Source organism: Dasypus novemcinctus, chromosome 6, assembly GCF_030445035.2.
Source record: "Dasypus novemcinctus isolate mDasNov1 chromosome 6, mDasNov1.1.hap2, whole genome shotgun sequence".
Taxonomy (NCBI): domain Eukaryota; kingdom Metazoa; phylum Chordata; class Mammalia; order Cingulata; family Dasypodidae; genus Dasypus; species Dasypus novemcinctus.
Window position 1 is genome coordinate 52,049,029 of NC_080678.1, and position 12,578 is coordinate 52,061,606.

The 12,578-nt window shown below is 43.7% G+C and overlaps 1 protein-coding gene across 4 annotated transcripts in view; it reads left to right on the forward strand.

The window, feature by feature from the left end:
- Nucleotides 1-8,851: 8,851 nt before the first annotated feature.
- LOC101414075 (lysosomal acid lipase/cholesteryl ester hydrolase-like) overlaps nucleotides 8,852-12,578 on the forward strand; it is a 36,715-nt gene continuing 32,988 nt past the window's right edge. For 3 of the 4 annotated variants that reach the window (XR_011649024.1, XR_011649025.1, XM_071215784.1), the window contains exons 1-3: nucleotides 8,852-9,056; nucleotides 10,818-10,929; nucleotides 12,089-12,206. Coding sequence is in view for 1 of the 4 variants with exons in the window: in XM_071215784.1 (XP_071071885.1) it covers nucleotides 10,819-10,929; nucleotides 12,089-12,206 (229 nt within the window). In the remaining 3 variants the exon portion in view is untranslated. The remainder of the gene's footprint in view (nucleotides 9,057-10,817; nucleotides 10,930-12,088; nucleotides 12,207-12,578) is intronic. The other variant, XR_011649026.1, reaches the window with a different exon arrangement.

Below are 12,578 nucleotides of genomic sequence, written 5' to 3' on the forward strand. Positions count from 1 at the left end.
ACCAGGGCAAAGAGCAAGAAAATTTCTAGAGACTGGGAACTTAGTCCAGCACCTGTGTGAATCCTGTCCTCACTTCCAACCAAGTTAGACAAGTTATTTAGCCCCTGGAAAGCTGGGTTTTCTCATCTATGAAATAAGGATAGTAAGATAATTATGTCGAGTTGTCTGAGAACTCATTTAACAATCTCCACTGACCCCAGAGTCCAGCACTTTGCACTTATAAAGCAGCTTTCAGGAGCCTGCACCCTCTGCTGCTTCTTGCAGCCTCATCTTACACAGTCGTCCAGCTGCAAGGGGATGACCCTCTGCAGGAGTGAGCACAATGGCACCTGCACCACAGAGTAGGGAAGGAACCATCCCTCTTTGGAATGTTTTTCTCCCCACCACCAGCCAGAGTCAGTGTGATCATTAAGCTCCATGGAGGCAGTGATTTGGTCTGTCTTCTTTCCTGCCATGCCCATAGCATTTAACTCAGAGTATGGCACATGGTGTGAAAGAAGGAAGGAATAAATGATGACAGAAAAAAATTACATTACTTAATGTCCATTGCCTTCATTAGGTTAAGAACCCCGTAGTTTCTGAGGAGTGTCCTGATATGACTCGTGGTTAGGCTTGCCATGCACAGCGGCTGCTAGTTTCTAGGAGGGCTACAAAAATCTCCCAGTCTCTGCCTTCAAAATTGCTGTAGGGAGAAGTTTTGGGGATGGAGAAGTACACTAGCAAGTCAACCCTGAAGCTGAAAAAGAGAAGCATCTCAAGAGGCATTCATTTGATCAGAGGAAGGGGTTTCCTCTTCACTTGAGCAATCAGGGAGAGCTGGAATTCAAGCTGAGTCTGGAAGGATGGAAAGAATAATTATTTTTAAAAAGACAGAGTCTTTCTGCCACCTTTCCAATCCACCACAATGGTGCACATGAACATCCTGGGTGATGTGAGAGAGAACTGCCAGATTATTATCATTTTGTGCTTCCCAATCATCAGCTGGTTTCTAACTGTGATGACGAAGCAAGACTATACTGGCAAATTTGAAATCATTTATGATCAGAAGGCTGGGAAAATTGTTGTGAAACTCACAGGCAGGTTAAACAAGTGCAGAGTGATTATCCCAAGATTTGATGTGCAACTCAAAGATCTGGAAAAATGGCAGAATAATCTGCTCCTGTCTGTCAGTTTGGTTTCATTGTACTGATGACATCGACTGGTATCATAGACCAAAAAGGAACCAAGATGAAAACGCACAGGAAGGAAAATGCTCAGATATTTTTTCCCTGGAATGTAAAAGGACATACAAATAAAATGCCTCAGCTATGGGAAAAGTGATAGGATTGAGGATGGTAGGTATCATCCCAGTGGTGTGTCACCATAAAGTTGGGCGTGCACAGCAGCACTCTGTAATAAAGTGGAAGTGGTCTATACGAGATAGGGCTCAAGTGGGTCCGGAAGGCATGAGTAAGTTACATGAGGAAGTAGCCCAAATGCCCATGGTCACCACCCCTGCCATGTTACCTTCTCTTTCCCAGCCCACAGCTTCAACATCTTGGGGAGTCCCTTACAATCAGTTGACTGAGGAAGAGAAAACTTGGGCCTGATTTACAGATGGTTCTGCACGATATGCAGGTACCACTTGAAAGTGGACAGCTGCAGCACTGCAGTCCCTTTCTGGGACATCCCTGAAGGACAATGGTGAGAGCAAATACTCCCAGTGGGCAGGACTTCAAGCAGTGCACCTGGTTATTCATTTTACTTGGAAAAAGATATGGCCAGAGGTGCATTTGTACACTGATTCATGGGCTGTTGCCAATGGTTTGGCTGGATGGTCAGGGACTTGGAAGGAACATGATTGGAAAATTGGTGACAGAGGTCTGGGGACGAGGTATGTGGGTTGATGTTTTCGACTGGGCAAAAAATATGAAAATTTTTGTGTCCCATGTGAATGCTCACCAGAGGGTAACTGCAGCAGAGGAAGATTTTAATAATCAAGTGGATAAGATGACCCGCTCTTTGGCTAATGCTCAGTCTCTTTCACCAGCCATTCCCATCATTGCCCAGTGGGTTCATGAACAAAGTGGCCATGGAGGTAGGAATGGAGTTATGCATGGGCTCAGCAACATGGACTTCCCCTTACCAAGGCTGACTTGGACACAGCCACTGCTGAATGCCCAATCTGCCAGCAGCAGAGACCCACATTCAGCTCCCAATATGACACCATTCCTCGAGGTGACTAGCGTGCTACCTGGTGGTCATTGGACCACTTCCACCCTGGAAGGGGCAGTGATTTGTTTTAACTGGAATAGACACATACTCTGGATATGGGTTTGCATTTCCTGCATGCAATGCTTCTTCCATAACTACCATCCGTGGACTTACTGAGTGTCTTATCTATGGCCATGGCATTCCACACAGCATTGCTTCTGATCAGGGAACCCATTTCACAGCAAATTTTATGCAGGAATGGGCACATGCCCATGGAATTCACTGGTCTTACCATGTTCACCATCACCCTGAAGCAGCTGGATTGATAGAATGGAGGAATAACCTTTTGAAAACTCAATTATGGTGCCTACTAGGAGACAATACCTTACCGGGCTGGGGCAGTGTTCTCCAGGAGGCTGTGTATGCTCTAAATCAGCATTCATACTATGGTGCTGTTTCCCCCATAACCAGGATCCATGGGTCCAGGAATCAAGGGGTGGAAATGGGACTGGCACCACTCACTATTCTCCCTAGTGACCCACTAGGAAAATTTTTGCTTCCTGTCCCTGCAATCTCAAACTCTGCTGGTTTACAGGTTTTAGCCCCAAAAGGAGGACTGCTGTCACCAGGGGACACAACAATGATTCCATTGAACTGGAAATTAAAACTGCCACCTGGCCACTTTGGGCTCCTCTTACCTCTGAATCAACAAAGAAGGGAATCACTGTACTGGCTGGGGTGATTGATCCTGACTATCAAGGGGAAGTAGGACTACATCTACATAATGGGGGTAAAGAAGGGTTTGCCTGGAATACAGGAGATCCTCTAGGGCATCTCCTAGTACTGCCATGTCCTATGATTAAAGTCAATGGAAAATTGCAACAACCCAATACAAGCAGGACCAATGCTGGCCCAGAATCTTCAGGAATGAAAGTTTGAGTCACCCCACCAGGCAAAGAACCAAGGCCAGCTGAATTGCTTGCTGAGGGTAATGGAAACATGGAATGGTTAGTGGAAGAAAGTAGTGATAAATATGAACTTCAATCACGTGACCAGTTACCATAATGGTCATGAATCTTTCTTCCTTGTTTCATTATGATGATGATTGTATATGTACACAAAACTAACTTCTTTGTCTTCTTCTCCAAACTTTTTCCTTATCATGTAACAAGTTGTATCTGTTTCATGTCATAATATTTGAGGATGTCAAGTTTGAGAATGAATATTACCCAAGAACTTGCACCATATTCTGTATGTAATTAATGTGTTTCTGGTTGTATACAAGAGAGTTGAGCATTGTTAAGTGGGAATATATGTATATATGCACATCTGTTATTGTTTTTACTTAGAGACTAAATATGGTTTAAGATAATGTGTATGGTTGCCAAATTGACAAGGGGTGGACTGTAATGGTTAGGCTATTGTGTCAAGTCAGTCAGGTAATTTTGCCCAGTTGTTTGGTCAAGGAAGCACTGGGCTAACTGTAATACAAGGGCATTTATGGACTTTGGTCACCTTTGACTTCCTGCAGTGGTAAATCATAGATAGCTGGTTCTGATTACATCAGTCAGAGAGATTGCCATCAGCAATCAGTTGAATGCCTTAAAAGGGGAAGTGATTCCAGCACTGAGATAGAATATCCCAGCTCATCTTTGGACAGCCAGCATCTCCCAGAACTCATCAAGAACCTTCATTGGTCTTTCATTGCAGCCCCTGGTTGCAGCCTGCTTGCGGAACCTGGACTTGTGCATCCCTGCAGTTGTGTGAGAGACTTATAGAACTGCATACTATTGACAGTTATCTCTTGCTGATTCTGTTTCCCTAGAGAACCCTGACTAATACAGGATCCCAGCAATAGGATTCAGGGCCCACTCTAATCCGGTATGATATCATCTTAATTGCATCTTAATCATATCTGCAAAGACCCAATTTCCAAATAAGGTCAGGTTCACAGATACTGGGGTTAGGACTTGAGCATATTTTGGGGGACATAATCCAAGCCATTACTGGTTTTTAAGTTGTAAAGAGCATGCTCTGTCATTTGGTGGCTCACGCAGCCACCATCTTGCCTCTCCTTCCTCCTCCTTCTCCTATTCTACTCTGTACCACAGAGGCTGGAGATGGAGGTGGGGTCCCTGCAGAGTACGTTTCATAGGCTCCTGGGTCAGCTGGCTTCTGGCTGAGGTTGACTCATGGGAGAGACTGGTGGGAAGTTGGAGAGCAGAAGGCAGGGAAAGCCATGGTATTTCTAGCTTCCCTCTCTTGGCCCAGGGTGGTGTCTTGACAATGTCTCCAATCTGTGGGGACTCAATGCCCTACTGGTACAAGAGATTTACCTAATTACTTAATCAAGTAAACCTATGAATCCAATATAATCTAATATGCCCAGAGGAAAAGATGAATTTACAAACTTAATCCAATATTTCTTTTTGGAATTCATTTGTAATATCAAACTGCTACATGTATCTTTTTGATTGTAGCCATTCTAGTGAGTATGAGGCAGTATCTCACCTTGGTTATAAAAGGTCTATAGAAGAGCAATTTTTTTTTTTTAAACTTTGAAGAAGTCCAATTTATTGATTTTTTAAATAGACTGTGTTTTTGTGGTATATTTAAGAAAGCTTTGACAAATCCAAGTTCCCTAAAATGCATGCATATATTTTCCCTGAAAGTTATATAACTATAGCTCTCAAATTTATAACTCTGATCCACTTTGAGTTAATTTTTGTGTAAGATTCAGTGAGGTAAAGGTTGAGGTTCATTGTTTTGCCTATAGCTCTCCAGCTGTACCAGCACCATTTGTTGAAAAGATTATTCTTTCCCCACTGAATTTTCTTGGCGCTTAGGTGTAAAATCGACCTGTACATTACAGCTCTCTCCATGGCAGCGTTCTGCCTCAACCTCCCTGAATCCTCATCTTTCCTCCATTGAGAGGCTGCTGATCTTGGCCTGGGCTCCCTGCTTCCTGTACTGGAATTCTCTCCAGGTGTTAATTTGGGCAATTGCAGAGCCTCCTTCATGCATTTCCTTCTCTCAGGGAGCAAGCACTGTCCTGCGCTGTTGTTCTGTTGTCCAATGTCTGAAACCATTGCTTCACACCTTTTACTTTCTGTTTGTTTAAGGTAGGAGAGTAAATCAAGTCATGATTGCTCCAGAATCTTGGCATGAGGCAGAATTACTGTTAGTATTATTGCTCCAGTCTTTTTTTTGGGTGGTCAGCAAAAGAGCATTTATTGGGGATTTTTGTGGGGAAGCTCTTCACATCATGGTGGATCTGATTCTGGTCACGGCCTCAACACTGTCCGTGGAGGCAGGCAGAACGCATGGTGCTTCCAAGGCTCAAGCCACACTTGCCACAAAGCACGAGGATTCTTTCATACCACATGTCGACGTGGAGATGGGGATATTGCTCCAGTCTTTGATCCACTAGGCTGGCTTGTGCCCATCACACACACACACACACACACACACACACACACACACACAATACCTGTCACCCCCTGTCTTCTGTAAACTCGCTTTTTTATAGTAAGAGTATAGGTCGTTCATCAGTCATGTGGGTTACAATGGGCAAAAACAAAAGGGGGTGGTGGTGGAAATCCTCCCTTACCTGGATGAAGGAACTTCTTGGTTGTATTCCCTTCCTCCCTTCCTTCCATCATTGTTAGATGACAACCTGAAGCTAATTTCCCTGGGTTGCATTTTGGACTGCTTTGCTTTATGACTATAGCAGTTTGATATTATTGATGAATTCCAAAAAGAAATATTGGATTATGTTTGTAAACTGATCTTCTACTGTGGGCATATTAGATTATATTGGATTCATAGGTTTACTTGATTAAGTAATTATGTAAACCTCTTGTGCCAGTAGGGCGTTGAGTCCCCACCCTCTGGTGGGTGAGGACTCACAGATAAAAGGCATGGCAAAGGACAGAGTTGAGGGTTTCTAATGTTGGAATTTTGATGTTGGAGTTTGATGCTGAAGTCTTAAGCTGGAGCCCCGGGAATTAAGATCATGGAGGAAAGAGAGGCAAGCCCCAGAAAAGAGAGGAACCCTGAGCCCAAGAAAAAGAAGCCTGAGGAAGTGAGGAACTCAGGAAGCCTGAACCCTCACAGCCATCGGCATCCACCTTGCTCCAACACTTGGAGATAGATGTTGGTAAGAGAAGTAACTTATACTTTATATCCTGGTATCTGTAAGCTCCTACCCCAAATAAATACCCTTTATAAACACCAACCAATTTCTGGTATTTTGCATCAGAACCCTTAGGCTGACTAATACAATGAATTCAAGATATTAATTTTTTCAGCCTCAGTTTCCTCACCTGTAAAATGGCAATATGGAGGTAGTTGTGAGGTTTGAATGAAACACTCTACGTAAAGGCTTAGCACAATGTCCGGCACACAGAAATTCTCCTAATTCTGATGCTCATTTCTCAGTGAGTGCTCACCTCCCTCAAGGTATCTCTGGCGTTTGTACTGACTGATCATTTCCTCTTTCTTGAAATATTTCTTCACTTTGTTTAATTTAAAAACTGTTAGTTCTCCTCTAACCTCACTGTCTTCTCACTGAGAAGTCTTTGGAACATAACATTCTTCAATTTTATCCAGTTTCATGGCTTTAAATATTGTCACTAAACGTATTGTTTCCAAATTGTATTTCTAACCTGGACCTTGACTTTGAAATATCTGTACCAGTATTTGTATCTACATCTGTGTCTATATACTCAGCTTCTTCACAAGAATGGTTTGTCTCCAGATCCATTTCCTGTCCTTCTCCTATTCTACTCTGTACTACAGAGGCTGGAGATGGAGGTGGGGTCCCTGCAGAGTACGTTTCATAGGCTCCTGGGTCAGCTGGCTTCTGGCTGAGGTTGACTCATGGGAGAGACTGGTGGGAAGTTGGAGAGCAGAAGGCAGGGAAAGCCATGGTATTTCTAGCTTCCCTCTCTTGGCCCAGGGTGGTGTCTTGACAATGTCTCCAATCCACCAGCAAGTCCTGTCAGCTTCACTTTTTGAACATACTGGGTAGTTTACTACTGGCTCTGCTTCCACTGCCATCACCACCCTGATCCAAGTCATCATTGATCCTTGCTTGGATAATTGCAGTAACCTTCTATCTAGTCTCCCAGCTTCCATATTTGACCCCAGTGCCCCAAGTGATCCTTCTAAACTGTAAGTCAGATCATATTGCCTTTCTACTGAAACACTGACTTCTCATCTTGGTTGGAGGAAAAGGCAAAATTTTTATCATGACCTACATTTGGCCCCCAATCAACAAACTACTGCCAGGACCTGATCTTCTATCAATCTCTATCTTATGTACATTGTTCCAGCCACAACGGTGTCATTGATCTTGCTAAAATCTACCAGGAATATTTCTGCCTCAGGACCTTAGCAATTGCTATTCTCTAACCCAGAATATTCTCTCCCTATTATCAACCTGGCTCTGAATCACCTCTTTCCTGTTTGTGAATGGATGTCACTTAACCAGAAGTCCTTCTCTGAGCACAGTATATATAACACGGCAGTCTCCTTCACTTATCCTCTTACTCTGTTTTATTGTTCTTCATAGCACTTACTGGTAGTGGAATGCTCTGAGTTCTGGGCTTCTAGGCTCTTGGCTGTGTTGCATAAAAGAATTTAAGGACATGCCATTGGGTAGCCAAGGGAGTAAAGAGTTTATTAAGAAACAAGAAAACTGGAAATATGTACATGACCTGAAACATGGCTTATGGACATGCTACCAGCCCCATGTTAGGCCTTCGTGGAGCCTTTCCTTCTCCCCTTTCCTAATGTTGGGGACGGCCCCCGGCTGCTTGCTGTTCTGATTGGTTGTCCCCCTTTAGCACTCAGGGGGGCAATGGGGAGGCCTGCTGTTTGGAGGAATTCATGACGGGAAAGAGTTCCAAATGGGACCTTGTGGTCAGGGTGTCTTCCCGGTTTTCCTGGGTTTGTTTTCAGTAGCAGGGGAGTTGCAGGCAGCGTCTCACAGACTTGTTCTCTACTGGGTCCCAGCTCTTTTCCCTCTTTCCCTTTACTAATGTGCCTCAAGGCCCCCCTCATAGAATTTACAACCTAATTCTTAGCCATCTCCTATGTTATGTAGTTATTTGTTGATAGTGTGTCTCTTCCCATTAGAATGTAAGAGCCAGAGGAAAAGCGGCTTGTTTGGTTGGCTGCTATACCCCCAGTGTCTTAATAATTACCAGCACCTAGTAGTGCTCAGTGTAGTTTTTGTTGAATGAAATGTTCAATAAATAACATGCATATACTAAAACTATTCTATTTCTTCCTTTTTATTTTCATCAAAACATTAATAATAAGGTAAATAGTACTATGTATTACAGCCATGCTTTGAGTCAGGCAAAACTCTAAGCGATTTAGATGGAGTAAACAATTTATATTCATTTCTAGAGCCCGAACCCTCTGTGCTAGGCACAGAGGGCGCCAGAAGTACAGGAGAACCTGGGGCAGAGCGGAGGCAGCCCCCTGTGTGACCAGGCTGGTGTGACGTGGGGCAGCCAGGCTCGCCACTCTCCCGCGACTGTGCTCCCTGACCGCCCCGCCTGGGGGCGCTAAAGTTCTGCTCCCGTCCAGGAGGGAGCCTGAGGCGGAGCTCAGGGCGCATGCTCCATCCAGGCCGCTGGAAGCGCTGAAACAGCCGAGCTCGGCGGGGGCGGAGTCTCTTGACACTTCCCTGCCGCCCGCTGCTCTGATTGGCGGCTGCAGTAGCCTGGGCGGGTCCAGGCGTCTGCCCTAAAGGCGTGGGGTCTTGTCATCCCCTCCAAGGCTTGTCCCCGCTCTCGGGCCCGCCGCGGTCACTGCAGCTTCGGACAGCGGCCGGGTAGGACGGCTCCGAGGTGAGTGCGCCCCGGCCTCGCCTGCAGGCGCGGAGGCGGCGTGGGAGGCCGCGCCCCGCCGCCGGGGGACCTGCTGGGGGCGCGTGTGGTCCCAGGGTGCTCACCCTCCGCGCACCTGAGCCTCCGCTGGCCGCGGGACCCTCCGCTGTAGGACCCCGAGCGTCCTGCCTGGCGTCCCGAGCACCCAGAAGGCGAGGCTCTGCAGTTGCCCGCCCTTCTTCGCGCGGTCTTGGTTTCCCTGTGCAGCCCGAGTCCCTAGAATGGGGCGCGCCAGGATCCCTGATTTCCAGCTGCTCTTCGTTCTCCTCCTTCCTTCTTGCTATGAGGTCCCGCAGATACGCTGCTGACCTCTCCACTTGTTAGCCAAGGCGTGATTCAGAGCAGACTTTAGCCTCAGTCCTGGTTACAATCCTGGCGATACTGCTGTTTCATCAGGTGGCACTTTACTCCAGGCTCTTAAGTGGATAAACCTCAGTTTGCAGAAAAATAGGTTTAACGGTACTGCGTAGAGTTGGTGGAATAATTGACATAATGCGTTGGAAGCGCTGCCTGCGGTGGTGGCTCTGCATAGCAGGATTTAAATGAGAACCATATTAATTTTGAACAGCTCTCCTGAAGCATAATTGATATATAATAGTAGAATATAATGCATAATGGAAGTGTACTGTTTTATAAATTTTAATATACACACGAAGTGTGAATTCAACAATACAATCAAGATGATGAACATCTATCCCTCACCCCCTCATATTTTCTCATGCTCGTTGGTTTTCCTCCCCTGCTAACCCTCCTCTCATGAGGTAACCATTGACATACTTTCTGTCAAAGTGAGATTATACAGTATGTTTTCTTTTTTGCCTCACTTATTTCACTCACCATAATTATATTGATATTCATCCATGTCTTTTTTTTATCGATAAATAGTATTGCAATATATTATTATACCACATTTGTGTGTCCTTTCACTATTGATGGGCATTTGGATTTTACCAGTTTTTGGCTATAACATAAAAAGCTGCTATGAATATTTTTATACAAGTCCTTCGACATACATTCATGCATCTTTATAAGTGAGTAAATTTATTAAGGAAAAAAAAAAAAGGACTGGACTGTAGTCCCAGTTTTGCCACCAGCCACCTGAGCATGCTTGGGAGAATCTTTACTTTGCCTTTAACATCCCTAACGTCTTTGCTACACTGTGATTTTGAGTCATAGCCAGAGACTAGATGTTTTTGTTGGTGGTTGGAGGGACTCAGGAGGAGACAGGACTGTCCTTCCCCGTCTGCTTCTCTTGCAGGCTCTCTCTTCTTTCATTTCACTTTCTTCTGGAGTTGACACAATTGAATCCTGCCCCATCACTCTGGCAAGATAGTGGGAGGCAAGAGCTAGTATTGTCCCAACTTAAGTGGAAGGGAAGAGGTGGGAGGTTAATAGACTGGAATTTTGCAGATCTCCCCTTTTCTCACTCTGTCTACTTCTGAGCCTTCCTGTCTGTTATTTTTTCAGGAGTGAGTTTGATATTGTGGTCACATATTAATGGGTGCAAGGTTGTAGAGGGGGTTGGTGGAGGTAGAGGTGGAGTTGTTCCTAGTACAATGTATATGTATTTTTGGCTTCACTATATGGCCATAGAAATCTGTTTCATATTTGCCTAGGGTACCTGTGGGTGCCTTTTCATAACTTGTTACAGGAGCACAAATCTGCCCATGTAATATGTAGTAAAGTTTTGGCAATTAATAATGGACTGACTGTTTTATACAGAATGAAAATGTGGTTCTTTGGGTGGATGGTCTCGTTGATCCTTGGGACTGTGCATTGCCAGCGGCCCAGAGAGAAGCTGACAACTGTGGATCCTGAAGCATATATGAATGTGGTAAGTGTTCAAAGTCACCTGCTTTTAAAATGCCTTTGTGACAAGCGTTATTTCCTTAAATCCAATTGTGTGGCCTGTTTTGCCACCAACTCTAACCTCCATCTATCCCATATGCTTTTTAGTATCTCTGAATCTTAGGTTCAGTTTGCTAAATTTTTATTTTAACTAGGTAATATGTATTCACAAACCTTATTTAATTGTTAAGACTAGATACTTCTTCATAAGGAAAAATCATTTTCATTAATTAATTTCCTTTTCAAGTTACACTATACTGGTTTTAAAAAACAACTAAAAAGTATCAAACGTTTGCAGGAATGTTACTATTGAATGCTAGTTTTAGAATACATTGAACAAGGTTGTGATTAAGAATGTCCAGGGAACACAGTTCAGTTTCAAAATCTTAGGTATCTGAAAAAAATTTTTCTTAGAACAAATATGCAAAAATAATGCCACGATTATTTAAAACATCTCAAAGTTAGTAATTTTAAGTAAACAATAAGATCTAGGCATGCCTCATTTTGGTGTAAAATATGGGAAAATACTGTTATTAAAGAAAACAACTTGAAAACATGATTAGTGACTTTGAGAGCAATTCATACGGAGTGAAGAGAGTTTGACTGGACATCAGGATCTTAAAGTTAAGTCTATTTTGCATCCAAATATTTCATAAATCATTCCACCCTACCTTCCTTTTATTATTCCTCCTTGTAAGAATGATAAAATTAAAACCTTGCAATTGATTATGGTCATTTACTTGTTTACATAAAGTTTTCTGCATTATTGAGTTGTCCCTATTCCACTGAGATCCTGATTAATGTAAAAGAAAAAATTGTGCCTGATATTGTTGAGCAGACAAGGACGACTTTATTCAAAGATGACTCTAGGAACGGGATCCTAGAACCCAATGTAATCAGAAGGACAGCAGGGTTTTTCAGGGCTGAGGGAGCTAGTGGGAAAGTAGTTGGAGGACATTAAGGGGGTTGCTCACTGGGATAGGATGTTGGCTACAGTTTCAGCAGAGCAAAAATTCAAAAACAATTGATTTTTAAAAATAAAATCTGGAGAATATCATTGGCTTTTGTTTTCTCCTTTGCCTTTTATTATGGGAGACCTTCTCCGATTCTGTCCATAGCATTGCCATTGTTCTTTTTCTCCACAGAGTGAAATGATCTCTTACTGGGGATTCCCTAGTGAGGAACATCTAGTTGAGACAGAAGATGGATATATTCTTTGCCTTCACCAAATCCCTCATGGGAGGCAGAACTCCTCTGACAGAGGTAAGGAGTTTTCCTGGGAGAGAAAGGAAAGCTCTTAAAAGTAATTGCGCTGCAGGAATTTGGCTGGTTTTCATGGCAGTAACTAACTTGAAATGCGATTATTTTTAGACCGATATACTGCAAGTGTTAAATTTTTTTTTTATTTTTTATTTTTTTATTGACTTTGTAATAATATTACATTAAAAATATATATATATGTGAGGTCCCATTCAACCCCACCCCCCCACCCCCCCTCTCCCCCCCCAACAACACTCGTTCCCATCATCATGACACATCCATTGGATTTGGTAAGTACATCTTTGGGCACCTCTGCACCTCATAGACAATGGTCCACATCATGGCCCATACTCTCCTCCATTCCATCCAGTGGGC